This window comes from Ochotona curzoniae, unplaced genomic scaffold (genome assembly GCF_017591425.1).
Source record: "Ochotona curzoniae isolate NIBS_2020 unplaced genomic scaffold, NIBS_Ocur_1.0 contig_43, whole genome shotgun sequence".
NCBI lineage: Eukaryota > Metazoa > Chordata > Mammalia > Lagomorpha > Ochotonidae > Ochotona > Ochotona curzoniae.
In genome coordinates, this window is record NW_024466218.1 from 39,385,479 (window position 1) to 39,412,118 (window position 26,640).

The 26,640-nt window shown below is 52.0% G+C and overlaps 1 protein-coding gene across 4 annotated transcripts in view; it reads left to right on the top strand.

The window, feature by feature from the left end:
* Nucleotides 1-26,640, top strand: part of ATP9B (ATPase phospholipid transporting 9B (putative)) — a 164,007-nt gene that overhangs the window by 76,714 nt on the left and 60,653 nt on the right. For 3 of the 4 annotated variants that reach the window (XM_040985149.1, XM_040985151.1, XM_040985152.1), the window contains exons 9-11: nt 889-969; nt 2,572-2,647; nt 8,771-8,847. In XM_040985149.1, the coding sequence (XP_040841083.1) occupies nt 889-969; nt 2,572-2,647; nt 8,771-8,847 (234 nt within the window). The remainder of the gene's footprint in view (nt 1-888; nt 970-2,571; nt 2,648-8,770; nt 8,848-26,640) is intronic. The other variant, XM_040985150.1, reaches the window with a different exon arrangement.

Consider the following 26,640-nt stretch of genomic DNA (forward strand, 5'->3'; position numbering starts at 1 on the left):
CAGGCTGAGCTGGAGATTACATAGACAGAAGAGGCCCTTGATGGGGGCACTGTGTTTCCACTCTTCCTTTGCTGCTGCTGAGGACACCACTGTACCTTGACCTCTGCTTCTCTGTGTTAGGCATCTCTGGTTTCCGCCTGAGGTGTGGCACGGTATGGCATATTATGTACTTGCCTTCATATGGGAGAGAAGCCATGGCCTCACAGAGAGTGGGCAGCTCTGCGGCCATACCTGTCAGGCCCACTCCAGCTGTAGTGACTTGTCAGAGGTGCAGGTGACTGAAGTGCAGTCGGAAGTTTAGCCACTTCTGCTTTCAGCTGCAGCTGCTCAGGAACACTGTGACCTGTTCACAACGACACTGTCCTGGATGTGATGGGCAGTCACCATCCTGAAGACCTGCCCTCCCAGCTGGCAGCTTTGGCTCGAGCCACAGGCCAGGACCTCAGGAGTCAGGATGGAGGGCCGAGAGGGCTGTCTCTGGAGAACCGCCCTGAGGAGAATAGGCCCTGGTCTGGGGTGGATTCCACTGGCTCCTCTGGCTCTGATGCTATGAGTCTGTGCTCTTAGTGGGGCCAGCACAAGCTCTGGCAGACTGGGTCCCTGAGTCAGGCCCAGCCTGCCTTGTCAAGTGCAGTGCCAGCCTTGTCTGTCACAGCTGTACCTCCAGAGACGTGCGTGACAGGTGCTTGAAGAGTCACCAACTGCCACCTACTGTGGTTGAGGGGTGGCACTGCCAAGAGAAACTGCCACCTTGCGTGGAGCTTCAGCTTGGTGTGTGTTATAGTCCATAGAGTTGGCACACAGAACCAAAGAGAATAATTAGCAACTGAAAATGTGCAGGTGCTTCGCACATGAGGCTACGACTGACTGAGGCATTCTGTGTTGCAGGACCTCTTCTCTATCAGCGCCTATGTTCACGCTCAGAAGCCACAGCTGGATATCCACAGCTTTGAGGGCACCTTTACCAGGGTGAGTCAGCAGCCGCTGGGCACCACAGTTGTCTGGCTAGCTGGCTATATCTTTAACATACCATCCTTTGTTTTTTCACACTTATTTTTTATTTTACATACAGGGTGGAGAGCAAAAAAAAGAGAAAGATGCCCCATTTTGTGGTTCACTCCCCAACTGCCTACAGGTACCAGGGCTCGTTCCAGGCCTCCCTGTTGGGGTGGCAGAGCCCCGGCACCATCTGCACATGAGCAGGAAGCCGGGACTGAGCCCAGGCTCCCCTCGGGGAGCATCGTCTCAATTAGGATCACAGCTGCTGGGCCAAGTGCCTGCTCCCCAGACTGTCGTTTGGAGAATAATGCTGTGAAGAACAGACTCCAGCAACAAGCTGTTGATTCGAAAGATAGTAGTAGAGAGGTAGACCAGAGATCTCTCATGTGGTGGCAGATAGCTACGACAACCAAGTGGATGGAAGATCTTTCTCTCGGTCTCTCTGTAAATCTGATCTGCCTTTCCAATCAAAAATAAATAAAACATAAAAATTCAATATCTTTTGAAGATTTATTTATTGGAAAGGCAGAGTAGTGGAGAGAGAGGGGAAGAAGAAAGGGAGGGACAGTGAGAGAGGAGAGAGGGAGTGTTCCATCGCTGGTTCACTCCCCAAGTGGCAGCAGTGGCTGGAGCCGGGCTGGTCCATGGAAGCAGGTTGCTGCACTCTGTGTCTCCCTGCAGGGCTGTCTGTGTGGCTGTCTCTGTGGCTGTGTGTGTTTGCTGTTCGGGCCCGCCACTAGCAACCTGCAGCTTCATTTGCATTTTGCTTAGTGAAAAATAATCGAAGTCATGATCTTTCTTAGCAGAATTTACAAGAAGTGGCATCTGTCTACATATCCTGTACATGTGTGTGTGCACATGTGCTGAAAGGACACGGCACACCACAAGCCAGGGCCGGGGGAAGGGAGTTGGCTGGGTACGTGATGCAGTCCAGCAGGTGCTATTCCCATTCCAAGAATGTTGTTTGGTCAACTCTTTGAAGATTCGGTTTTAGTTCACTCTTAAATTACAAGAGCATGTATTTATTATGGAAATTTAAAAAGATTTCATTAAGATTAAATTTTGGAAACAAGGAAATGTATACTTATAGTTGAAATAAAGATTTAAAAGATTTATGTATTTATTTGAAAGATATGGTGACAAAGAGAAAACGAGAAATACAGAAAGATAAACTTCCACCTGCTGGTTCACTTCCCAGGTGACAACAAGCAGGTCTGCACCAAGCTGGAGACAGGAGACAGGAGCCAGGAGCTCCGTCGTGATTTCCCACGTGGGTGACAGGGTCATCACGGTGCCAAGCCACCAGCCACTGCCCTCTCGGACATGGCACAGCAGCTGGGGCCAGGGGCCAGCTACGACTTGGAGGACGCTCTGTTGCATATGCTTCACTGTGGGGCCCAACACCAGTTTCTTTCACTACTTTTTACTTCTAAACTTTGATTTTACAGTGCATTTTCAATGCTGTTCAGTTGGATCGAAGTGTGGATGTGTTTCTCACACTGTGGATATCTAAAGTCTGCGTAATTTTAAAAAGAGATAATTTGCAGTTTTGGTTTTTTTCTCCCTGCACAGGAAGATTGTGACCCACCTGTTCATGAAAGCCTCAGCATAGAAAATACACTGTGGGCCAGCACTGTGGTTGCCTCAGGTGAGAAACCTCTGTGACACAGGTGACACTGCGTTGTCGGGGCCTTGTGGGACCTGATTCCTGTTCAGAAGCGGGGACGAAGCCTCGTGCAGGCCACCTGCTGCCCATTGGAGGAGGCAGGGGGGAAGGGCAGGCACCTTCTATTGAATTTGTGTGTTGCTAGATTCAGCCTGTGCCCTAGTCAGGGGTGGCATGGCGTGGGGTGGCGTGACGTGGCAGCACTGGAGAGCCCAGTGATCGTGGTCCGTGGCTTTTTCTCCCCTGTCCATTCACTCAGCAAGGATGGGAGGAGGAGAGTGTGCCTGGGGTGACTTTGGGAAAAAAAAGAGTTAGAGGAAGTTGAGTGGTCGGGGAAATAGGTGTCGCAGGCTTTCGGATGCAGGGCAGGAATTGTGGGTTGGAGTGGCTCAGTGTTTGAAAAGGAAGCTGAATCTCTATGGGAAGCATTGAAGCTGTGCATGGTTATCACCATGTCAGCAATGAGCTGATGCTGGCTGAGACACACTGCGGAGCTGGTAGGTGTGAGTGGGTGCTGATGCTGCAAGGAAGGATGCCCGGTGGAGGGCACTGGTCGGCAGCACGGCCCAGCTCAGCCCAGGACGTGCTTGGTGTCCTCAGAGGCAGGCAGGTCTTTGCTTCTGAGTCCGGAGGAATCTTCCCAGTCACCCTGGCGAGGCTTGTTCCCCCAAGAAGCCCATGAGCATGTCCTTTTTCCAGTCCTGAGGCCATGGGTCGTCCAAGCCTAACCTGCGGTCAGGCAGATGGCCGGCAGCAGCCCTGCTGCCTGGGTTGGCAAAGGTTGGAAGACACTCAGAGTAGTCCCTGGGAGCACACCGCCACATTGGCATCAAGCCTTGGGAGGCTGGAGTTCATTGCCTTTTGCCTGAGAGATGCTGAGGTGACTGAGCCGTGGCTTCCTGTGGCCACGATGGTGTTCTGATGCCCATTCCCTAGAGCACTGATTGTGACCTTTGGCGACAACAGGAGCCAGTGCTTGCTTGTGCACGTCCTGGCCCCTACTCAGTTTCCTTCCATGTGTGGTGTGTGGTGCCAGTGCTGCTGGGGGTGCCTTGCATGGCTGCAGTGTTAGTTAGTGTCTGGATGCCTGTCCTCTTCGATGTCTGCCGCCTTGTTTAAAGATACTGTTGGAGCGAGTTCCTGGCTGGAAGACCTGTGAGGTGTTAGGAGCATCTGGCAGGTTCCTGATGCCTTTGGGTTGATGACAAGTTGAAAACGTTTTATTTTCTGTTTTCTGTTTTGTGCTTTAGAAGTTCCCTCAATGAAGTTGGGTTGGCTGTTGGAACCAAGGGGACCTACAGAGGACTCCTACAGGCTTACAGGCCGCTTCCCTCCTGGGTCAGAGCAGGTCAGGTCCTGAGAACCCCTAGGGCGGTGGTGGTTACTGGAGGGGTGCCCTGAGCCTGGTTCCACACTTCCCCAAGCCTCCAGCCAAGGGCTGTCAGCGGTGTTCCTGCTCTGGGTGAATTCAGTGGTTGGGATGAACCCTGGCCATGTTGCCGCCCTTCCCTCACAGTTTGGGAAGCCGCCCCTCTAGAGGAAGGTCAGTGAGCATGTGGATGGCCTGGCAGGAGAGCCCCATCCCATATGGAGTCACACATCCCGAAGTGACTGATGAGAATGGGCAGTGGAATTGGGCCTGGGCACAGAGGCCATGGGACACAGTCCCAGTGACAGCATGGGCCCTTCCTCCAGGAGCGATCATATTGTTCCCAGAGAGATTCTGGGGCAACAAATCCTGCTGTTAGCCTCATGACGGCTATTGATGTCCCCAGTGTGTACAACAGACACCTGTGTGCAGGCTGTGTCCCCACTGTGTGCAGGCTGTCTCCCCACTGTGTGTAACACACACCTGTGTGTAGGCTGTGTCCCCACTGTGTGCAGCACACACCTGTGTGTAGGCTGTCTCCCCACTGTGTGCAGGCTGTGTCCCCACTGTGTGCAGCACACACCTGTGTGCAGGCTGTGTCCCTGTATAGCCCAGACCCACGTGCTGAGCTCCTTGTTTGCGTCTTTGGTGTTAACTATTGGGCTAACCGCCCCCCCACCCTGGTCCAGCTGCAGTGGGCGTGAAACTCGGTGCTCTAGCGCACGCTACTTTCCCCAGTCTTGGCTGGCTGTATGTTTTGCTGTCAGGCCCAGGTTGCGCTCTGTGTGGGCAGCCTGTACCCTTAGATTGTGTTAGCGATGGCCCGGGAGAGCTGCGTGCTGTGTGCATTGTGGAACGGTGACTGTGGGTCCTAGTGGCGTTGCAGGGTGTCTCAGGTGCTTCGTGCATAGGCTGCAGTCACAGGTGCAGGCCAAGTGCCCTTTCTGTGCTCTGTGCAGCACAGGTGCACCTACAGTATCTGTTCACTTGGGCTTTTTTACAAATCGGTCTTGGATAAGCATTTCACAGTCCTTTTGATCTAAGGCATTAATCGTTTTGGTAAAGTACTTTGAGTTTTGTTTTTTGTCTGTATGTGTACAGTTTGGCGGGGAGGGGCCGCTTGACGTGAGGATTACAAGGTAACCCACTGAGATGTGACATCTGCTGATGAAGAGAATTACCAGGTGTTGTCCAAGAGGTTGTAAGAGCTGCATGGAGGCCGCTCTGTCTGCTCTGCTCACTGAACATTCTGTGGGTCTGAAATACTTTAAAAATGAAGACTTTTGTCCCATATATATATTTATTATATTATATATAGTCCCATTTATACATATATATATATATACATAGTTTAGCATTGGGATCATTTTTTTCTTAAAATGCAACCATACTTTTTTTTTAAGATTTATTTTGTTTTTATTGGAAAGACTTACAGAGGGAAAGGGAGAGACAGATCTGCCATCCATTGGTCACTCGCCAGATGACTAAGCAGCCCTGAGCTGGGCTGGTCTGAAGCTAGGAGCCAGCAGCTTGTTCTGGGTCTCATTGGTGCAGAGGTCAGCACACGTGGGCCGTCCTCCAGTGCCTTCCCAGGCACATCAGCAGGGAGTGGCATCAGAATTGGAGCAGCTGGGACTCAAACTGGTGCCCCTATGGGGATGCCAGTGCTGCAGGTGAAAGCTTAGCCTACTGCACCACAACCTCACTGTTGGGCATTTGCAAGATTTTGTAGTAGGGAGCTCTTGCTGGCTAGCAGATTACTCTTTTATTCAAGCAGAGTATTGACTGAAAGGGAGTTTGAAATCCCAGGGCTGATCTGAACGATGACCACAGTGGGGTGGTGAGGGGTCAGCAGAGCCGTGGTGAGCCAGGTCCGGCTGCTGAGCCTTGTGTGTGCACTTGTTTCTGTGGATTTCTCACCAGCCGTGACAATGACCGACTCCAGAGGTGCAGCCCTCCTGAAAGCAAAAACTGTGTGCTGAAGGGAGTTACGTCCCCGCTGTCCTTGGGGACTGCAGAAGGGACTCCTTGTTCCTGCTTGTGCTGTGAAAAAATAAGCAGAATCCTGGATTTATGTCTGTCCTGATACAGAAACTTGTCAAGTTGGAACTAGTGGGAGGAGGGCTTAATTTTAAAGTGTAGATGAAATTTATCATCCCATTTAAGTATTTCATTGACTGGGAGATAATTGTGTGTCTGCCCATCCTGGCCTCTGTTCCGAGACGCACTGGGAGTGCAGTCTCGTCCCTCGGGGCCGCACCGTACAGGTGCACAGAGAGCTCCTTCCCTTCTCCTGGCCTGTCTGTACTGTTAGCCACCCATCACCCGCTGTCCAGGAAAGTGTCCCTGCACTGCTTGGCACCAGGACTGTGGATGAGCGCCTGGGTGCTGTACGTGGGCGCCTCATGGGTGGCATGTTTCCTGTTAGTTACCCGCTTATTTCCCACATCTGTGTAGCCACTGACTGCCCCCTGCCTCAGCCACCCTGCCTCCATCCTGATGGCTGATGGCTTCACAGAGACCTGTGCGGTTTTACTGATATCAGCATGTGAATGTATTTTCAGTCGGCCTTGTCATGTTACTGTGGTTATTCGGCATTCACGATGATGTTGTGTTTGAGGTCAACTCATTTGGCAGAGTTGGAAACAACTGTCAGAGTGTGTTTAAAATTTTGTTTCATGGATGTGGAACTTTGGACCTCAGCTTTTTAAAATCTTTTAGTATCACTGCTACCCTAAATGCTGTGATCCCATGCAGGAAGTTTACATGTGCTATTGTAGAAAGGCTGTACCCGTCTGCCAGTTGAGGGCAAGCACACCTCTCGGGGACGTCCTGACCCACTGGGTGGGCTGTGCCCGTCTGCCAGCTGTGAGCGAGCACGCCTCTCGGGGATGTGCTGACCCACTGGGTGGGCTGTGCCCGTCTGCCAGCTGTGAGCGAGCACGCCTCTTGGGGACGTGCTAACCCACTGGGTGGGCTGTGCCCGTCTGCCAGCTGTGAGCAAGCACGCCTCTTGGGGATGTGCTGACCCACTGGGTGGGCCATGCCCGTCTGCCAGCTGTGAGCGAGCATGCCTCTCGGGGATGTGCTGACCCACTGGATGGGCCATGCCCGTCTGCCAGCTGTGGACGAGCACGCCTCTCGGGGACGTGCTGACCCACTGGGTGGGCTGTGCCCGTCTGCCAGCTGTGAGCGAGCACGCCTCTCGGGGATGTGCTGACCCACTGGGTGGGCTGTGCCCGTCTGCCAGCTGTGGACGAGCACACTTCTCGGGGACGTGCTGACCCATTGGGTGGGCCGTGCCCATCTGCCAGCTGTGGACGAGCACGCCTCTCGGGGATGTGCTGACCCATTGGGTGGGCCGTGCCGATCTGCCAGCTGTGGACGAGCACACTTCTCGGGGACGTGCTGACCCACTGGGTGGGCCGTACCCATCTGCCAGCTGTGGACGAGCACGCCTCTCGGGGGTGTGCTGACCCACTGTCTGTGCCCGTGTGCCACGTGGTTAGTAGGAAGATTGCTGTGGACGTGCTGAGCCAGAGCGCCCACCTCCGTGGGGCCAGGTGGTTAGGAAGAAGACTGTGCTCTCAGTGTTAGTGCCAAGCGGCACTGGAGCTTCTTTTGCCTTCCTGGCTTTCTGGGAGGAAGCTGGAGGTGCCTGACAACTGTGAGGCATGTAGCCAGTGCCTCCATAGCAGGCCGGCAGTAGCCATCGTGCTTCCGGAGCTTGACAACTGGGTGGCCACCTGGCCCTTGACCAGTGATGGAGTGCAGGGTTGTGGTTCTGATGCCTGGTGCTGATGCCCAGGGTAGGCTCGCATGACTGGATCACTTCCACCAGCATGGCAGACCTTGCCTGACGTCCTGGTGTCTGGCTGTAGCCTGGCCCAGCCCCAGCTGCTGTGGGCATCTGGGAGGTGAGCTAGAAGATAGAACATTCTGTCTCTCCCCTGCTCTTCTCCATTTTTTTCTCTCTCCCTGGTTTTCAGTTTTTTTAAAAAATCCATGGAAAATGAAACTGAAAACTTTGGTGTATGTTTGGAAGCACATCCATCTTTTAGAGAACAGATCCTGTGAACCTGTCCAGGTGTTTGACGGTCTGTGCTCTGCATGTACAATTAAAGAACCTGTTTACCATGGATGTACTTGGAAGAGACTGACATAGTATTATATGTGCTAGTTGTGTGCGCCCTGACGTGATGGCGAACAGCTCCCATCCTGGTTCCAAGGGCTCCGCGGCTCTGCACAGCGGAAGTGGGGCCTGAGGGAGTCCCGGCTGCACACAACGGAAGTGGGGCCTGAGGAGGTCCCCAGCTGCGCACAGCAGAAGTGGGGCCTGAGCAGGTCCCCGGCTGCACACAGCGGAAGTGGGGCCTGAGGAGGTCCTGGCTGTCTATAGCGGAAGTGGGGCCTGAGGAGTTCACATGCTGCATTTGGCTCCTTAGGAGCACAGCTTCTCAGTTGAGTTTCAGCAGTCATTTTGGGAGACATCAAGGAATGGCCACCTCACGTTTCCGTCTCAGGCGAGAGGACGACGTGGTCTAAGCTCTAAGTAGGGAGATTTGTACTGCTTAGCAATCATTAGGTTGTCTTGAAGTAGCTATGTTGAATACTATTGGGTAAATTTATATGAAGTCAAATCATGTGATATTTTCCGTAAAAGCAGTTAAGTGGAAAGTGTTATGTCTGCTCCCCTTGACAGTATTTCTATAAGGACCGCTTTCATATCTTTGCAGGTACTGTAATAGGTGTTGTCATTTATACTGGAAAGGAGACTCGAAGTGTAATGAACACATCCAATCCCAAAAATAAGGTAGGCTAGCTGAGGGGCGACGGCTCCACTGCACTGCTGCTCCTTTCCACAGCAAAGTCCTGGTAGTTCTGGCTAGCTCACCCCAAATGCAACATGCAAAGAGACCTTCCACAAGGTTTTGCTGTAAGATGGGAGTTCTCTGTATTTATATGACAACATTCTGACAACTGTCTTGTCTAATCAGATTTTTATGTGTCTTAAATTTGCATTGTTAGATATATAATTTCCCCATAATTTGAGTTAATTGTGGGTCTCTAATTTCTTATCTTCAATCTACTTATTTTATAGTTTGCACCCTTTATTTTTATGTTCATGGTTCATTTTTGAAATAATCATTATTAATGTCTTATACTGTTTAATTGGATAATGTTAGTTATATTGTTAAGCCATTTTTATTTCCATTTTAGAAGAAGCATGTTGGAAAACAAATTTGAGCTTTAAAGATGGCTTCATTATACCCTAAACACGTCTCTGCAGTTGTTGTGGATGCCAGGGTATGTGTGTGAGAGCGGAATCTGACGAGGCTGCAGGCAGCACAGGAGGCACTGTCGGATGGCACATTTCCTGGTCCAGGCCAGCGTGCCCCACTGAGGTGTTGCACGTTGTCAGGACTATCCGTGTTATTTCAAATATAGTGTTTGTGTCTTGAAGCAGAACGGAAGTTCTTGTGTGGGTTTATGCCTGACTCTGTGACTGGCGAGCTTCAGCGGAGTGGGATGACCCTTGCAAAGGCTACAAGTAGGACAGGAGTTAGCCTTGAACCTAGGCAGCTGGCTGCATGACTCCTGCCTTGCCCGAGCATCAGTGGGACTGTGCAAGGGGCTACCGCCCTCTCCTCATGAGCACCAGCTGGGCCCATCCCTGAGCTTTGGAAGGAGTGCAGCTCACACCAAGTAAAACCACTTGAAATTGCATCTGAAAAGCACAGTGACCTTTTTTCTATTGCTTGAGCAAGCTAGAATATTCTAGCATGTCTACAAGTTCAGAGTGTTTTCATGCTCACCAGTCAGAGTGGCAACCCAAAAGGGAGGTCCCCACTGTTTCCCTTACTGCTCCCGCTCCCGGATCTTGCACTCTCCAGCTGTTTCTGTAGTTTAACTTGACAGAATTTGCCCGCTGTTCCAGCTGATGCCAGCTGATGCTGCGGCAAAGCTCAACCAATCCACATCCATTCTGGCTTATGCATACACCAGTATAAACAGTCAACCCAACCCGACTTTCCCCTGATCCAGCTCACATGAGGCCAACAGGTGTTGTAGCCTTGCCTGGCCTGATCAGCCCCCATCCCAACCCACACTCACCAGTGGGAGTAGTGACTCAGCAGGGGAGCCCCGTGCAACTCCCACTACTGGATTCTTCCCATCCCCACCTGGGTCTCCTGTGTGCTGGTTGGGTGCTGTGGTCCAGTCTGGCATGGCCCGCCTCACCTCGGCATTTGCTAGTGGGTGCTCAAGCCTGGCTGGGCCTGGCCCACCCCCAGTTTCAACTCACGCTGGTCGGGGGTTCAGCGCAGCGCAGCCCAGCCAGCCCCCAGTCCTGGCCCGACCCACACTCTGTTCTGGCTCTCAGTTTTGCTTGTGGGCCTGGTTTGCCCCGACGTGAGCCAAATGTTTGCTTGTGGGTACCATTCCCTGGCCTGGTTCGGGCTGCTCTCTGTCATGGTTCTTTTGCTTACCTGCAGGAACTGTGTCGCCACAGAAGTGTTGCCAAGCTCCTCCATCAGAACCTCTCTCGGTGCCAGATCTCACACACACACCGGTGGGTTCATGGACCGGCCCTACTTCATCCACCTTCTGTCCTAGCCACAACAGTGTCCTGTCCTGACTGGCCTTCACCCTTTCTGGTTTTTACTGTTGGGTGTTACAGCCCAGCCAAGCCTGGTCCACACCCAGACACAGCTCATGCCTGGCTCAGCAGGGACAGAGACCTGGCCTAGCTCATCTTATACCTACCCTGGTTCTCACAAGCACCAGTGGGTGCTAGTGTCTAGCCCAGTCTTGTACACGCCAGACACAGCCCCATTGTGCTGAGGAACACAGCAGCCATGCCCAGACTAGACAGCAGCCCCCTTTCTGGCCTTAGCACTCACCAGTGGAAACCACAACCCAGCCAGGCTGTACCCTTTTCTCCCCAACTAGATCTGTTCCCAGCCACAGATCTTGGGCGTGCCAGTGGTTGCTCTGACCCAGCTTGGCAACCCCCCCCCATATGTCTTTTTTCCTTAAACTTTGTTTTTGCACTTATTTATATTTGAGGGTAAATTTAATTTTAAATAATACATTTAATATATGAAAAGTTAAACAAAGTTTAATGTGACAAACTTTTCACCACATTTTTTAGTTTAACTTATTTCCTGTCATTTTTTTTTCTTTGATTGAGTTTCTACCTTATCACCTACTTTCTGCTTCCGTTAATCTTGGCTTGCTATGTTCTTTATATCTGGCCCATAGCTTCACCCCGTCTTTCCCCTGAGTGGCAGGGCCCAAATGTTTGGGTAATCTTACTCTGCTTTCCCAGTCCTATTATTAATAAAAGTGTGGTTATTTTTGCAATATTGATTTTTCTCACAGAAAACAGGTAAGAGCAACTAATCTGTCCCACAAAACTATCAGTGCATTCATTAGAAAGAATAGAGGACCTTGTTTTATAAAGCCAATGTGGAAGAAGGTGAATGGCTCTCCAGCAGTGATAAGTGTATGAGGTAGGAGTGCCTCACAGGAAGTGATGGACTCTTACATGGCCGCCGTGAAGATGCTGCCTGTGTGAAAATCAGAGCCTGGCTGTTCTACTTCTCATGCAGCTTCCTGTTGCTGTGCCTACGGTGCAGCAGTGACCCTAGCAGCGACTCAGCCAACCTGGGTGAAATTGGAGTTGGCGGTCCCGCCTCTGACTTGGGCCTACTCTGGCTGTTGGAGGCGCTTGGGGTGAACCAGAGGACCAAAGAGGTCTTGTTTCTCTCTCTGTCCTTCTCTGCTTCTCTTTCTCTGATGATTTGTTTTCTAAGCCAATATAGAGATTGTTCTTTTAAAATAAACGAAGGAGAAGTACGTAAATCCGACCAGGATTGATTTGATCTGTAGAAAATGCAGTCATTCCTTGTCTGCCTCCTTTTCCGTCCCCACTTTTGTTTTCTTGGCTTCCTTCTCCATCTCATCCTTAGATTTCATTTGACTTCCACATTTAATGTAGTGAAAAGAGAAGACTCTGCCAAGTGCTTTAAGTTCTCAAGATTAAAAAATGCTGCAGTGAAGCAAGTGCTGTTTTTATGAGATAGTCCAAGTGGTGAGCAGAACATGGTCCAGGTTCAGGGCAGTTGCTGAATTGCAGCCTACTTGTTCAGGCCAGCAGGGCCTGTACTGTCCAGGAGCCAGAGGCTGGGGGGGCGGGGGGTCATGTGGGAAGGCTCCCCAGGAACAGGCACACCAGAAGCCTGTACTGTCCAGGAGCCAGAGGCTAAGGGGGTGGGGGGAGTCATGTGGGATGGCTCCCCAGGAAGCTGTACCCAGGGGCCTGGACTTGCTGCCCTGGGGCTGGGGGCTGTGCAGGACCACACACAGTGGCCCCAGAGCCAGTGAGGAGACAGGGACATCCACCAGCGACTTCTGTTGCCAGCATGGCTGTTTTGGGGTTCTAGGACACAGATGCCATGTGTACTGTTGGGAGGTGTCCCTGCTCTCAGTGGAAGGTGTTGAGAGCAGGTGCAGAGGCAGATTGGCCATGACTCCATATGTCTGTGCTTTTGGCAGCAGTTGGCCTCTGAAGGAGCCTCATGAGCAATTTTAGACAATTTTAGACTCTAGCATTCACTGGCCTGCATGCTGAGGCTGTGGGTTTATCCTATGTCCTCTGCTCTAACCCCATCTGCTCTCTCACTGCCTCCCCTATTTTCCCTTCCTGTATGGTGAGCTCTGGAATCTCTCTGCCTTGGAAATACAACAGAATTATCCAGATAATCCCTGCTTCATAGAAAGGTTGAGTTAGGGGCTAGCGTGTGGCGTGGTAGGTAGAACAGTTACCTGCCACACCAGCATACCGCGAAGACAGCATTTGTGTCCCCGCTGCTCCACTTGAAACCTAGCTCCCTGCGCATGGTCTGGGAAAGAAACAGCATATGGCCTAAGTGCTTGGGCCTCTGTGCCACAGGGCAGACCAGAGGAAGCTCCTGGCTCCTGGCTTCAGCCTTGCCCAGCCCTGGATGTTGGGACCATTTGGGGAGTGAACCAGCAAATGGAATATTCATATTCTCTCTCTCTCTCTCTCTCTCTCTCTCTCTCTATCTATCTATCTATCTATCTATCTATCTCTAACCTTAAAATAAATAAATAAAATTTAAAAGAAAAGACTGTGAGAGGGCTTCTGTGACTGGCAGACATACAGCACAGGTGATACTCATGGCCCAGCACAGTGCCAGTGCCCAGCAGCCCACTCCTGTCCTTCAGCCCCACTCGGGTCCTGTGGGGCTCCTTTCGTTACCATCTCACAGCGAAGGCTCTCAGCTGCCGTGAGGGCCTTGGCTGTGGCCTCACCATCCCTGCCCGCTGCATTGCTCCCTCATGTCGTCTCCCCGTCAGGCTGGACCCACTAGAGGATCAGCATTCGTACTTTGCTGTCTTCCCACATTTGAGCAGATGAGAGTTACTCAAACAGCTTAATTAGCTCTTCATTAAAAACGAAGTTGAAGTGTAGACAAGAGAGCCCATCGGATACAACAGGCTTCCATCTGCCAGTTTATTTGCCTGGGCCTCGCCTAAGCCAAGAACCAGGGCAGTGCCAGCCTCCAGAGTGGGTGCTGGGGCCTTTCCAGGGACTGCAGGCCAGAAAGCTGTATTTGCTAGCTTGAGGGGGGACTGAAGCCCGATTTTCTAAATGTGGGATGCAGGTGTCCTGAGTCTTAGTGCTAGGGCGAAGGTACATTCCACAGCATGACTTTTCACTTTTGTTATTTGCCTTGGCTTATATCGCCAAACATCTTTTGGCGAATTCTAATCTTTGCGTTATTTTGTTCTTCTAAAGCTGCTTCTTAAAAGAAAAACTTAATTACACTTGGACATAGCAAAAACTGAGGAGAGGGTGTGGCTGGTGCTGCACAGACCCCAGACGTGTGCAGTCTGAGGAGAGGGTGTGACCACCGTACTCAGACCTCAGTTGAACAGAACTTCTGCATTTGTTTCGTCTTCTGCTCTGACTGCCTCCACTCCACTTCATCCCAAATATGCAGTGATAACAACAGTTGCACTCAGGAATGTGGTGTAGCTGCTGACCCTCTATGGCCCCTCCCTGCGGCAGCACTGGCCTCTCACTGCCCTGTGTGACAGGAGGCCCTGGGTGGCCACAGCAGCATCTGCCTCTGCTGCTCTCTGACTCGGACCTGCGTGTGTGCACACGCTCTCCCACTTTCATGTCACTCTGTCTTTTATATTAAGGAAATAAATATGCAGATTAGCTCAGAATGAGCTAAATTCAGAGGCCCTGAAAAATGTCGGATTTTCTTTGTGGATTTGTCTGTGGCACTGGTTCATGAAATCCAAGTACCCAGTTGCATGACTGGAGCACAAAGCCTTGTGTCTGTCTGTCGTAAAGCTCTGTTGGATTCTTGTGGTATGTGTAGCGTGGTTTGTCCAGCAGTGGACGTGAAGAATAAGTCGTACAGTGTTGTAAGCTGAAGGGAAAGTCAGGGGTAAGCGGAAGGTCTGGAAGCCCAGGTTTAGGGTGGTGTTCCTCGTTACCGTCCCACAAGGACAGAGTGAAGGACAGTGGGCTCCACTCTCAGGTGAAGTGTGTCTTAAAACGGACCAAATCAAAAGTTTTCATTTCTCAGCAGTTGCTTTTAGGTAATATTTAGTGAAAGTTTAAATTACAAGGATTGCCAGTTGTGTAATGGACTCCTTTATAAAACATAGGCTTAGACATATTGAATAAGATGATGCTTGACTACATTTAAGAGGGAAAAAATTCTTGCAGGTTAAGAAAAATCAGTCATGACAGGTTGCCATTTTCCCGCCATTCATAATAATAAGTTGCTTAGTGCCCGAGCACGCAGGATAGGATGATAATACAGATGACTCGTGGCAGTCACTGTGGTCCCTTGGGTGTATTGATTTGTGCTCCTGTAAAAAGATGCTTTCAAATGTCTCATTGACAGGGAGACAGGTGACAGGTGCCATTACGTGAATTAGAGCCACTTGTCATCGCCTGAATTGTTGCAGAGGCATTTCCAGATAATAGAACAAAGTAGAATCGGCTCTAGTGTGCTTTGCAAGTTGAAACATCAAGGCAGTTTGGGAAAATAGCTTTCTTACTTTAGGAAAGATACTTTATTAATATTTAAAAGGCTCCCTTGGTTAGTATTACAACATTGCAGTAGGACAGCTGAACACTCTGCTGTGGCGGTCGCGCACCCCTTCGTTTCCCTAATGGCAGCATACTTGTCTAAAGATGGACTCCGTTTCCTAGCACACCACATGTTCTAGAACATGGTATGACGGTCCTGAGGGCTCACATGCCCTTCGGCTGCCTTTCTGTGATCGCTGCTGTTACCATGAGCAGATTTTAGATCTTCCACCCTCATCAGAAGCTGAATGGGCAGAGCAAGCACCTGCTGCGTGGTGACGTCACAAAGCACCCTCACCCTCACGTGAGGGGCAGGCTGTGGTACTGCAACCCCGCACACCTGAAGCTTAGATTTCTTCATCAGCAGTGTGAACGTAAGTAAACGTAGATTCCAAGGAGCAAGAAAAAAGCCAAATGCTGAGCATGGAGAAGCCAAGCCTGATGCAGCATCTGGAGCGTCGTGCTCTGTTGGACTGTGTAGCACATTATCTGAACTAGAAAGCCAAAATCCCTTTTAAATACGAGTTTGACTTAAGCAAGGGCTCTCAGTAGGAAATACAAGCCTATGTATCATTCACAGGAAGAGCTTTGTACCACTAGCAAGTTTCTTATACAGTCCTGGTATAAGGTGGGCCTGTGACCTTGTTGTGTGTTCATGGCTGATTTCTACCTCTGAACCCCGCAGAAATCCTCAAGTCGGAATCCTCAGCAGGAAGTGTCATTTGCTGTGGAAGCAGTGGTGTGTCTTCCTAACCGTGTTTGAGCTCTGTGACTCCTTATCCTCTCGGGGTCTGTGCACCCACCTGTGGCCAGGACCTGGCTACCCGGGCAGTCCTGAGCACAGGCAGAGGGACCAGGGCTCTTAGTCCCTGGAGTCGGTACCCTTCCTGGCTCTGCAAGGGCCTGTCTGACCCAGCATGCTGTTCTGTAGTTGGGTCCCAGGGGTCTTGTTGCATGCCCAGCCGTGTGCAGCCTGGGTGGGGAAGCAGCCTTCACTGCTTGTGGCCAGGGGTTTAAGACCCTGCCAAGGAACAGGTGCTTCATCATGTCTACCTCCTCTTCCCTTCAGAGTGGGCAGCCCCACTCGAGGTTGTGCACGGACCTCAGGGGGAACGGGCCAGCAGCAACCTGACTCCAGCGGTGATTTTGTCTTCGTTAGAAACCTGTCTTACATACGGTTTCAACTTTTTTATACATTGGAAAGTAGATTCTGGATGCTGATGTTTTGCTTAATTTGGGTTTTTGACAGAGTAGCAACTGTGTCTGGTAAAGATATGTATGATCCAGTGAGCAGGAATTGATGGGATGCTCCTCCGTGTCACCAGCAGTGTCTGTTGCTGATAATTACCATTGACCGGGTGCCGTGTCCCCTGTCACAAAGGCTGACTTCTTAGAACTCTCCTCCAGAGGCAGTGCTTGTGTGAGGCATTGGGGGGTCTTGTTTGAAGCTCTTGAAGCATTAGAATGGAGTTTTGGGAACTGTTACTTCACTGCAGTTAAATGGCTCAGAACTGCTCTGAAAGAGTGGCACACAAGTTGGAATGGTGGTGTGATTGTAGAGTTTGCTGAACTCAGAAGGCTGTCCTCCAGGGCCCAGAGCCTCTGGGCACGTCAGGGAAGCACTGGTGGCTCCCTCAGCTGTGCGGAGCCTTGGGAAGGCTCCGGCCCAGCCATACCCAGTGCCCATGAGCTATGAGTGGGGTGGCAGAGGCTGCAAAACAACTCCAAGTAAGATGTGCTTGTAGTGGCTTCCTCGCCGTTAGTATAACACCATGTGAGCCTAGTTACCATTCATAGGCTGCCTGTTGGAGGGGAGGCCAAGGGGCAGGCTGACTGGAGCAGCTGAGGCAGAGGGTGGGGAGGGCGAGGGCGAGGGCTAGGCGGGCGTGCAGACTGAACCTGCAGAGGGGGAGGGAAACTAGGTGGGAGTGCACACTGGACCTGCTGAGAGGCTAGGTGGGCGTGCAGACTGGACCAGAGGTTAATTAGAATTTGTGCTACAGTAAGACTGAGTCTCAGTCCTTGTCAGAGGAATGCTGGCCGCTGACAGCTTTAGTCAGCCCCCTCTTGGGTGCGAAATGGACACGACCATGTTTGGACAGGGAGAGTGACTACGGACGATGGTATGTGGACTGGCATGGAATGCCACAACTGGGCTGTCCTCCCAACCCCGGAGGCATCTGGTTTCCCGAGTGCTCATGCACACTGACCATACTCTTCTGATTCTTCTTACTTTCTGAAGCCAATGCAGTCCAGAAAAAAGGCCAAGTGGGAAATTAATACGAAGGTTGGCATTGTGGCCATATGCCATGTCAGAGTGCCTGGCTTGAGTTCCCACTGAATGACCGCCCCTCCTATTCCCCTGCTCCCAGCCCTGGAAGGCAAGGGAGAATGGCCCGCATGCTCTGACCCTGCCCCCTTGTGAGAGACCAAGGCCGCTGGCCTGGGCCTGGCTGTGGCTAAGTAGCCTAGTGGGGAGTGAAGCAGCAGATGGAACATTTCTGGCAGTCTGCCTTTGAAATAAATACATCTTTAAAAGAAGTGAAACATGAGTTGCTGGAGTCGGGCTGAGTATGTTGGAGAGCTGGCCCTGCTTCCCAGGTGGATTCCAGCCAGTGGCCTAGGAAGAGGGCGAATGCGGGCCCAGTACCTGTATTCCTGCACCTATTTGGGAGGCCCGAAGGCCTCTCTGTTCCTGACTCCAACCTCACTCAGCCCTGAGGCTGTTATTTTGGGGGTGACCGCCAGATAGATCATTCCATCACAGGTCAGTTTACAGGGTCCCAATCTCCCTGTGACCAACACAGCTTGAAGCTGCTCTCAGAGCCCCACCCCCATGCAGTGCTGTTCAGCCGTGTCAACCTGACCCACAGCCTCCACCCCCACACCCTTAGTGCTCACTCAGCGTCTGTCCCTCTCCCTCAGTACTTTGGCTCCGGAGATACACTGCTCTCCTGCACCCCGTACTGCTCACACAGACCAGAGGAGTAAGAAGATGTGGGATGGCGTGTGCCTCGGGGCTAGGGGTGCACTGCTGAGCAGACACCTGCTGTGCTCCAGGTACTGTAGCAGGCGATGTGTGCGTAGTGTGATGGGTGCATGGCTTTGTGCTCAGGACAGAATCCTTTGCGTGACTGATGCTCCCACTGGGCCTCCTGGAGCCCTTCAGCTGGATGTGGCTATTTTATTATCATGTATCATCATTTTTCATGGAAAGAGTATCAGTCATTGGGTGCTTTTTGCCCTTCGGCCTGAGTTCCTTGTGGCAAAGACATTTAAAACTGAGATTCTGGGAGCTGGGCCTGTGCGTTGACGTGACTTGTTTTCATGGCACTTAAGTGTGCAAGTAAAGGGAGAGATGGGTGTGTGGATTGGTGGGAGGTGGTTGTGTAGTTGACTGGATGGACAGGCAGGTGGATATGCGGGTAGGACAGTTGGTGTGTGGAAAGGTGGATGTACAGGTGAGTGGGTGGAGGAGTGATGGCTGGCTGGACAGCTGGATGTGTAAGTGGGGAATGTGCCCATAGAGGTTGAATCTTGTGTGTTCTGTGTTTGTACGTTGAACGCCCGGAGTTCAACTCCAATTCAGGTTCAGCTGTTTGCTCTTGTTTTCTGGCTCCCCTTCCCGACAGGATGCAGCGTGTCTGGACCCTGCGTGTGTCTTTACTCGGTGAGCTTCCCCTGGCTGTGATCACCCCACCGCATTTGAGCACCTCCCTGCCCTCCCCCCTTGAGGGTACGCAGGCTGCAGCACCCACACTGGCACACACGTGTGGCCATGAGAGAGAGGAGGATGTGCACATACTCACACAACTGCAGCCGTGTTTTTTGTCTCATTCCCTGAGAGCTAAACCGCCCGTGTTCACATTCAAGCATGCAAGATCTGAAGGCAAGCACATTGGTATTTGGTAAATGCTGACTGGCTGAGCCGACAAGGTGGCATTGAGCGAGTCAGTGAAGGGTGTGCGAGAGCTGCTCGGAAGGCAGCCTTTAGACGGTGGTGGCTCTCACAGCCTCTTGGGGGTTGATTGTTGGGTTTATTTGGTGGGCATGTATGTTTCATACCTGAGTTGTACCGGGTCTCTGTGCCAGTTTCACGGGCTAAAGTCCCTGTGAGACACTCAATCTTCCTCTGGAAACTTTGAATATATAAGTAGCCATCAGAGACCCTTCCCTTTGCCCAGAGAACCCACCGACCCCACACTGCTGGCACTGAATGAGGGAGCTGCTGCAAGATGATTCGTGAGCCCTTTCTAAGTGCATGTTAGAAATCAGTGTGTCTCTCAGATAGCTGTGCTCAGAGGGGCAGTTCAGCCTGTGTATTACCCCCTGGAGTTTGCATACACTCTTGATAAAAGAAATTATTTATTTCAGGTATTGCTAATACTAGTTGTTTGGTTTTTTTTAAAGATTTATTTTATTTTTATTAGAAAGGCAGATATACAGAGAGGAGAGACAGAGAGGAAGATCTTCCCTCCCATGATTCACTCCCCAAGTGAGCGCAACGGTCGATGCTATGCCAATCCGAAGCCAGGAGCCTCTTTCAGGTCTCCCGCGCGGGTGCAGGTTCCCAAAGCTTTGGGCCGTCTTCGACTGCTTTCCCGGTCCACAAGCAGGGAGCTGGATGGGAAGCAGGGCCGCCGGGACTAGAACCGGTGCCCATATGGGATCCCGGGCGTGCAAGGCGAGGACCTTAACCACTGTGCCATTGCGCCGGTCCCATAATACTACTTTTGTAGATTAATGTTTCAAGGTAAATAACAAGTTGGTAAATAACAAGTTGGCCAAGAACTCCAGTGTGTAATTCCCAAGCTGTACAGGCAGATTTCCATGAGCTGTGGTGGTGCTGGTGGTGTACGTGTGACACGGCGCTGTTCCCGTTAGCTGCGTGGGTGGTGTGCGTGTGACACGGCGCTGTTCCCGTTAGCTGCGTGGGTGGTGTGCGTGTGACACGGCGCTGTTCCCGTTAGCTGCGTGGGTGGTGTGCGTGTGACACGGCGCTGTTCCCGTTAGCTGCGTGGGTGGTGTGCGTGTGACACGGCGCTGTTCCCGTTAGCTGCGTGGGTGGTGTGCGTGTGACACGGCGCTGTTCCTGTTAGCTGCGTGAGTGGTGTGCGTGTGACACGGCACTGTTCCTGTTAGCTGCGTGGGTGGTGTGCGTGTGACACGGCCCTGTTTTGTTGCTGTCACGATGAATCTCACTTGGTGGCACAGACTCACTTCCACCACCACAAAATAAACACATGGAGGTTAGAAGCAGAAACTAGAAAGCTCGTTAACCTGTGAAAATGAGCAAGTTGTGTGTGATATAATTGAGAAAGAGATTTGTTTTGTTTTCATTGAATATTTAGTCATTCAAGCATCAATTTCCTTAAGTTAAAGTCAATAATTTGTTTTGTTACAAAAATTGTTTCGTTGCCTTAAGATATAGACATGGTCTGAGCATGCAATTTAGAGAGCAAGATTTTCATAATGGATCAATTTAATATGTTTTTAATTCCAAACAATATAAAGAAAAATTGCTACTTTTAAGGCTCAGTTTCATTCCTCATGATGTGTCTGGCCGTTCATTGACGTAGCTTCCGTCTGGCATTGTGGGGTGCACATGGGCCAGGCCACGTCTGCTGGCGGCCCGGCTATGCTGGCTGCTAGACAGGCACGCCCGTTGTTGAAGGTGATTTGTAGGTGCAAATTAGCTTGAAAATAGATTTATTCTCTAACATTTGAAATATCTGTGTTTCTTGTATTATTTGCAGTTTCATTTTTCTTGTAATCGTTATAAGGATGTGTGACATGCCAGGTTATAATGTATACCCAGTTATTTTATTGCACATTGAGTACCATAATGACTACAGTAAAGGGACTGTGGATGTGAAAACTTTCTGACGGTCGGTGTGTGCAGAAGAGCCCCAGACAGCACCCATATATGGATGTAAGTAATTTGAATATAAGATGTGCCTGTTAGCTATTTAACTAGTGCTGTGTTAGTTCATAAGTTTTCCTTGACCAGCATTTTGTCATTAAAAAAAAAAAAGGATTTATGGGCCCGGCGCGGTGGCGCAGTGGTTAGGGTCCTTGCCTTGCACGCCCGGGATCCCATATGGGCGCCGGTTCTAGTCCCAGCGGCCCTGCTTCCCATCCAGCTCCCTGCTTGTGGCCCAGGAAGGCAGTCGAAGACGGCACAAAGCTTTGGGAACCTGCACCCGCGTGGGAGACCTGAAAGAGGCTCCTAGCTTCGGATTGGCATAGCATCGACCGTTGCGCTCACTTGGGGAGTGAATCATGGGAGGGAAGATCTTCCTCTCTGTCTCTCCTCTCTGTATATCCGCCTTTCTAATAAAAATAAAAATAGATCTTTAAAAAAAAGGATTTATTTATGTATCTGAAAGGTGGAGTGACAAGGAGAAGGAGCAAGGGAGTGACACAGATGTTTCATCTGCTGGTTCCCTCCCCACATCCCAACAGCTGGAGTTCCATTTGGGCTTCTCGTGTGACTGGAGGAGCCAGGACTGGGGCTGCATCCCCCCCTTTCCAGGCACACAGAAAGCTGTCTTGCAGCCCCAGAGTGGCCAGGACTTGAAGCAGGCATTCCAGCATGGGCTGGAGGCGAGGGCAGTGCTTGCCCCTTGGTCACCTTCTGAAGGTGAGAGCCTCTGTTTGGCAATGACTGTTTAATGCAAGGAAACTAATTGTGATGCCAGGCCTTTTGAGTTTCTAAATCGCTTGTTGACCAAAGTGTTCCTGGACCAGTGTGGAGTTGGCCTGTGTGATGCTGGCGTCTGCTGTCAGTGTGCGGGTTCAGTCTCACTGCTCACGATTCACCTCCCTGCTCATGTGCCTGAGAAGGCAAGAGATGGTGGCTCCAGCACTGGGCCCGCCCCCACCCCCATGGACTTCTGACATGACCACTGCAGACATCTTGGAGTGAAACAGGGATAGATGTGCAGTGCCATGCTGTGCTGTGGCACAGTGGGTGAAGTCACCACCTGTGGCACTGACATCTTGTATGGGCAGTAGTTCAAGTCTGGCTGCTGTCCTGTGAAAGCCGTAGATGCTGATTTCCTGCCTTGCATGGGTCCTCAGGGCAGACAGAGGACATATGGACGGGTGACTCTGTGTGTCCTGGTGCTGTGGGAGTGACCGTAATCCACGCCTCCCAGTGCAAGTAGCATGCGCTTGATTAGGGTCGTCAGGGCAGGAGCAGGGACCCCACAAGGAAAATATGCCACCTAATTAGACTCAGTCAGAAAATAGCTATAGAGTAGCATGAGTGATCTTAGACAATCATGTGTGACATGGAATACCTGGAGGTGACCTTAGCAGACAGTGAGAACCTGGAGGTGACCTTATGAGACATGGAGGACCGGGAGGTGACCTTAGGTGACATGGAGGACCTGGAAGTGGAACCCAGAGGACCGTGGGTTGACTGACATGAGTCCAGAGGACAGCTGTGTATAGCTGAGCCCAAAGACTGTGAGTGGGCACAGCTGGTGGGGCCATGGCACTGGTGGATCACTAGCAGCCCATATTTGAGTGCCCATTTGAAAGTCCTGGCTGTTCTGCTCCTAGTCAGAAGGATGGCTCAGGTACTTGGAGTCCTGCCACCATGTGGGTGACCAGGGTGGCTCCTGGCCTCAGGCCATTGGATGAATGGAGTCTGTTTCTGTGAGTTTGTCTTTCAAATAAGTGAATTAAGTCTTTGAAAAAAGAAAGGGCAGTGTTGATGCTAATGTGCATGGGAAAGCAGAGGATGACGCACGTGCTTAGGCCCCTACCCGCACGAGCGAGACCCGGAAGAAGCTCCTGGCTTCAGCCTTGCCAAGCCCCAGTGTGGCCATCTAGGGAATGAGCCAATGGACAGAAGACCTCTCCCAGTCTATTCTTAAAAGGCAGAGCTTTGGCTTTGATACTTCATGTGGTTTACAAGCGTGGCGAGTGCTGAGTTCTCCACGTGGTAGTGTGCAGGTCCCTGCCACATGCCCATTGCGTGAGGAAACTGCCACATGCTGCTGTAGCTTCAGTTTCTCGAGACATGTTGCTGCTCGGGCTTGCTCTGCTGCGAGCACTGTGTGTGTTGGCACGTTCCTGCCCACCTCTGTCTAAGGCGTGTGCCATGAGGTAGAGTGCGGGGCTGTGGGAGGTATGCATGTTTGTGTCACACAGCTCCAGTGTTCCAGAAAAATTACTGCAGTTTTTACTCTTTGCAGCCATGCCTTGGGGCACAGGTTTCTCTACAAGTGTGTGTTTTGTTTCGTTTTTGTGATTTCAGCCTTGTAGTGGCTGTTTACCGATATCATCTAGTTGTGATTTTTAAAGTTTGTTTTCATTATTTTAATGTGCGAAACGTGGAGAGACACAGAATAGAAAGAGGGACAGGGCAGCAGATCTCCCCTTTGTTGGTGTACTCTTCAGAAACCCTCCTCAGTGGGCACTGAGTGTCAGCTGGGTGCTGGGCCTCCCCTGCTGCCCTCCGAGTGTGCTGGCAAGTGGCTGGGGCATCTCCAACAGCTGAGTAATTGAAGGCCCTCCTGGGCTCCTGGTTTTCAGGTTTAGTTTCCTTGCATCTGAAAAGATGGCATTGCCTTGGTGTGTGCATTGGCACAGGCCTCACCAGGCCAGGGTGTGACCAGTGTCCTTTGGCTCTCAGCAGGCCAGGGCATGGCCGGTGTTCTGTGGCTCTCAGCAGTCCAGGGCATGGCCAGTGCCGTGTGGCTCTCAGCAGGCCAGGGCATGGCCAGTGCTGTGTGGCTCTCAGTAGGCCAGGGCGTGGCCAGTGTCTTGTGTGGCTCTCAGCAGGCCAGGGCATGGCCCGTGCTGTGTGGCTCTCAGCAGGCCAGGGCATGGCTGGTGTTCTGTGGCTCTCAGCAGGCCAGGGCATGGCCAGTGCCGTGTGGCTCTCAGCAGGCCAGGGCATGGCCAGTGCTGTGTGGCTCTCAGTAGGCCAGGGCGTGGCCAGTGTCTTGTGTGGCTCTCAGCAGGCCAGGGCATGGCCCGTGCTGTGTGGCTCTCAGCAGGCCAGGGCATGGCCAGTGCCGTGTGGCTCTCAGCAGGCCAGGGCATGGCCGGTGTTCTGTGGCTCTCAGCAGGCCAGGGCATGGCCAGTGCCGTGTGGCTCTCAGCAGGCCAGGGCATGGCCCGTGCTGTGTGGCTCTCAGCAGGCCAGGGCATGGCCAGTGCCGTGTGGCTCTCAGCAGGCCAGGGCATGGCCCGTGCTGTGTGGCTCTCAGCAGGCCAGGGCGTGGCCAGCGTCCTGTGTGGCTCTCAGCAAGCCAGGGTGTGGCCGGTGTTCTGTGGCTCTCATGCAGCAGCCTCTCTGTCCTGCCCTTTTGCTCTCCCTTTGGTGTCTGGGTGAGTAGCAATTCTTGGCTCTTTTTAGTCTGACTTGCAGTCTTGCCCTTTTGGGTCACAAAACCTTCTCTAGCCTGGCTCCCTTCTGAGTCCTGACTCTTCGCCCTGTTAGCCTCTGCGCCCGTTGACTTAAATAAGCTGAAATGTGCGTGTGACTGAGCTCCCTCTGTGCTAATAATGGTTTAGATCAGGACCCTATTTCATCTCTGTAGATCATAGGAGGGAATAATTTCTGTAAGATTGACTCCTCTGGGGCTGGCTTTGTGATACAGTGGGCTAAGCCTCTGCCAGTGACACTCACAGCCCACAGGGGTGCTAGTTCAAGTCCTAGCCTCTCCACTTCTAATCAGACTCTGAGCACAGGACACAAAAAGGCCAGGTGAGTCTCCCAGTGCCAGTCCTTGCAGTCCGTGGTAGAGGTCAGGGGCATAGAAAGGTAGAGTGTGCCTCTGGGTGTTACCGGGACCTGAAATTGACTTTGGAGAATGAACTCATTGAAAGTGCAGCCACCTTGGTCCCAATCTCTGCTGTGTCTCAGCATGGAGGGACGAGGCACTCCTGCAACGTGTCCTTGGCACCAGGGCTGTGCGAGGCCTCGGGACTCCCCCCAGTGACACTCGTGCAGCGTGGCCTGCTCTGGAAGGCTCCACTCAGTGTAGGGGGTTGAGTCTCTGGTTGCTTAAGCTCCCAGGGGCTGTGTCAGGCACAATGCACAGCCTCGGGGTCCACATCCCACTCTCCTGGCGTCGGACAGGGCTCCCACCCTGCAGCTGCAGTGCTGTGTCCTCTGGGGCCACGTGGGTTACAACACTGAGCCATCGTGAGTCATCTTCCCTGTTATTGAAGTCTAGTCATGGATTTTAATTCAGCAAGTTTCACATTTAAATGGAAATAGCCAAGGAGAGCATTTTGATCAAGCAAATCTGACTTTATTTCCTGGGCCTGACGGAAGCTTCAGTGGTTAATGGACAATCAACCGAGGATAGCAGAGCGAGAACAGTCTCACTTCCATGAAACCACAGCAGTGAGCTGCGCGGAGTCTTAGGCGTGTCCTTGCCCTGGCCAGGGCGCCTCCCCATGCAGTGGGCGGTCGGGAGAGCTGGGAAAGGGCTGAGTCCAGCCAGAGCCTCCCCGCAGGGCCGCTGCCGCTCGGTTAGACCGAAACTCCCATGGGGCCAAGGGTTAGCTCTTCCTGTGGGAAGACTCACCAGAGGAAGGTGTTTGCTTGCTTTGTCTTCTGTGTGTCTCAAGCAGTTTTGCCTGCATTTTCTCCACCACAGAACGTGGACAGAGGAACCCACTGCTCGGCACAGTCCCCTGCAGGCAAGACCCCGCAGGCCTGGCTGCCGCTCCTCTCCCTGGTCCAGCGTCTTTCCTGTCAGGCAGTCCTGCAGGATAGCCTGCACAGCCACAGCCGGCCTGCGCCCTGGCTCCTCGCTGTGTACCTGCCGCTGGCCAGGGGCTCGGGGAAGGAGGCTGTGCCAGGTCGGGCTGTAAGCCACGCTCCCCGGCGTCGAACCTGCTGCCTCACTGAGGGCTGGAATGCTAGGTCTTCAGGTCAGGGCAGGCCTCTCGTCATTGTGGACCATGTTTGTTTCTCACAGCTGACATGTATAATTGCATCTGAAATAAGAGCACCCCAAGTACCTCAGCAGCATTTGGTGTTAGTGGTGCCTGAGAGCCTCCTGCAGGGCCTGCGTGTGCAAGGCCTGCTGCTTCCAGAAGCCCTGGCTGTCCTCTGGCACCGAGGCAGGCTGCTCTGTCTGTGGTCTGCATAATGGCTGTCACCTGACCTCACAGTCCCTTGTCACCCAGGAGTGTGAGGGAGACACTGCCTGGGGTCCCCGAGCTGCCCCTCGGACAGGCCCTCGGCAGAGCCACCACAAGCTCGTCTGTGTTTGAGTACCTCGGGCACCTGAAGGGCGACATTTTGTGAAGTTTATTAACTCACTAAATCCAACCGTTCTGTCTGTTTTATGATGTGTTGTAATGGTTCTGGTGCTTAGTAGCCTATTTAGACTGGCAGTCCAGGACATACTACTCAGGAGACTTCTGTAATCCTCTTGCCTGAGCTGATCAGCTTTACTCAGGGCGCTAGTCTGTAGCGCCATATTA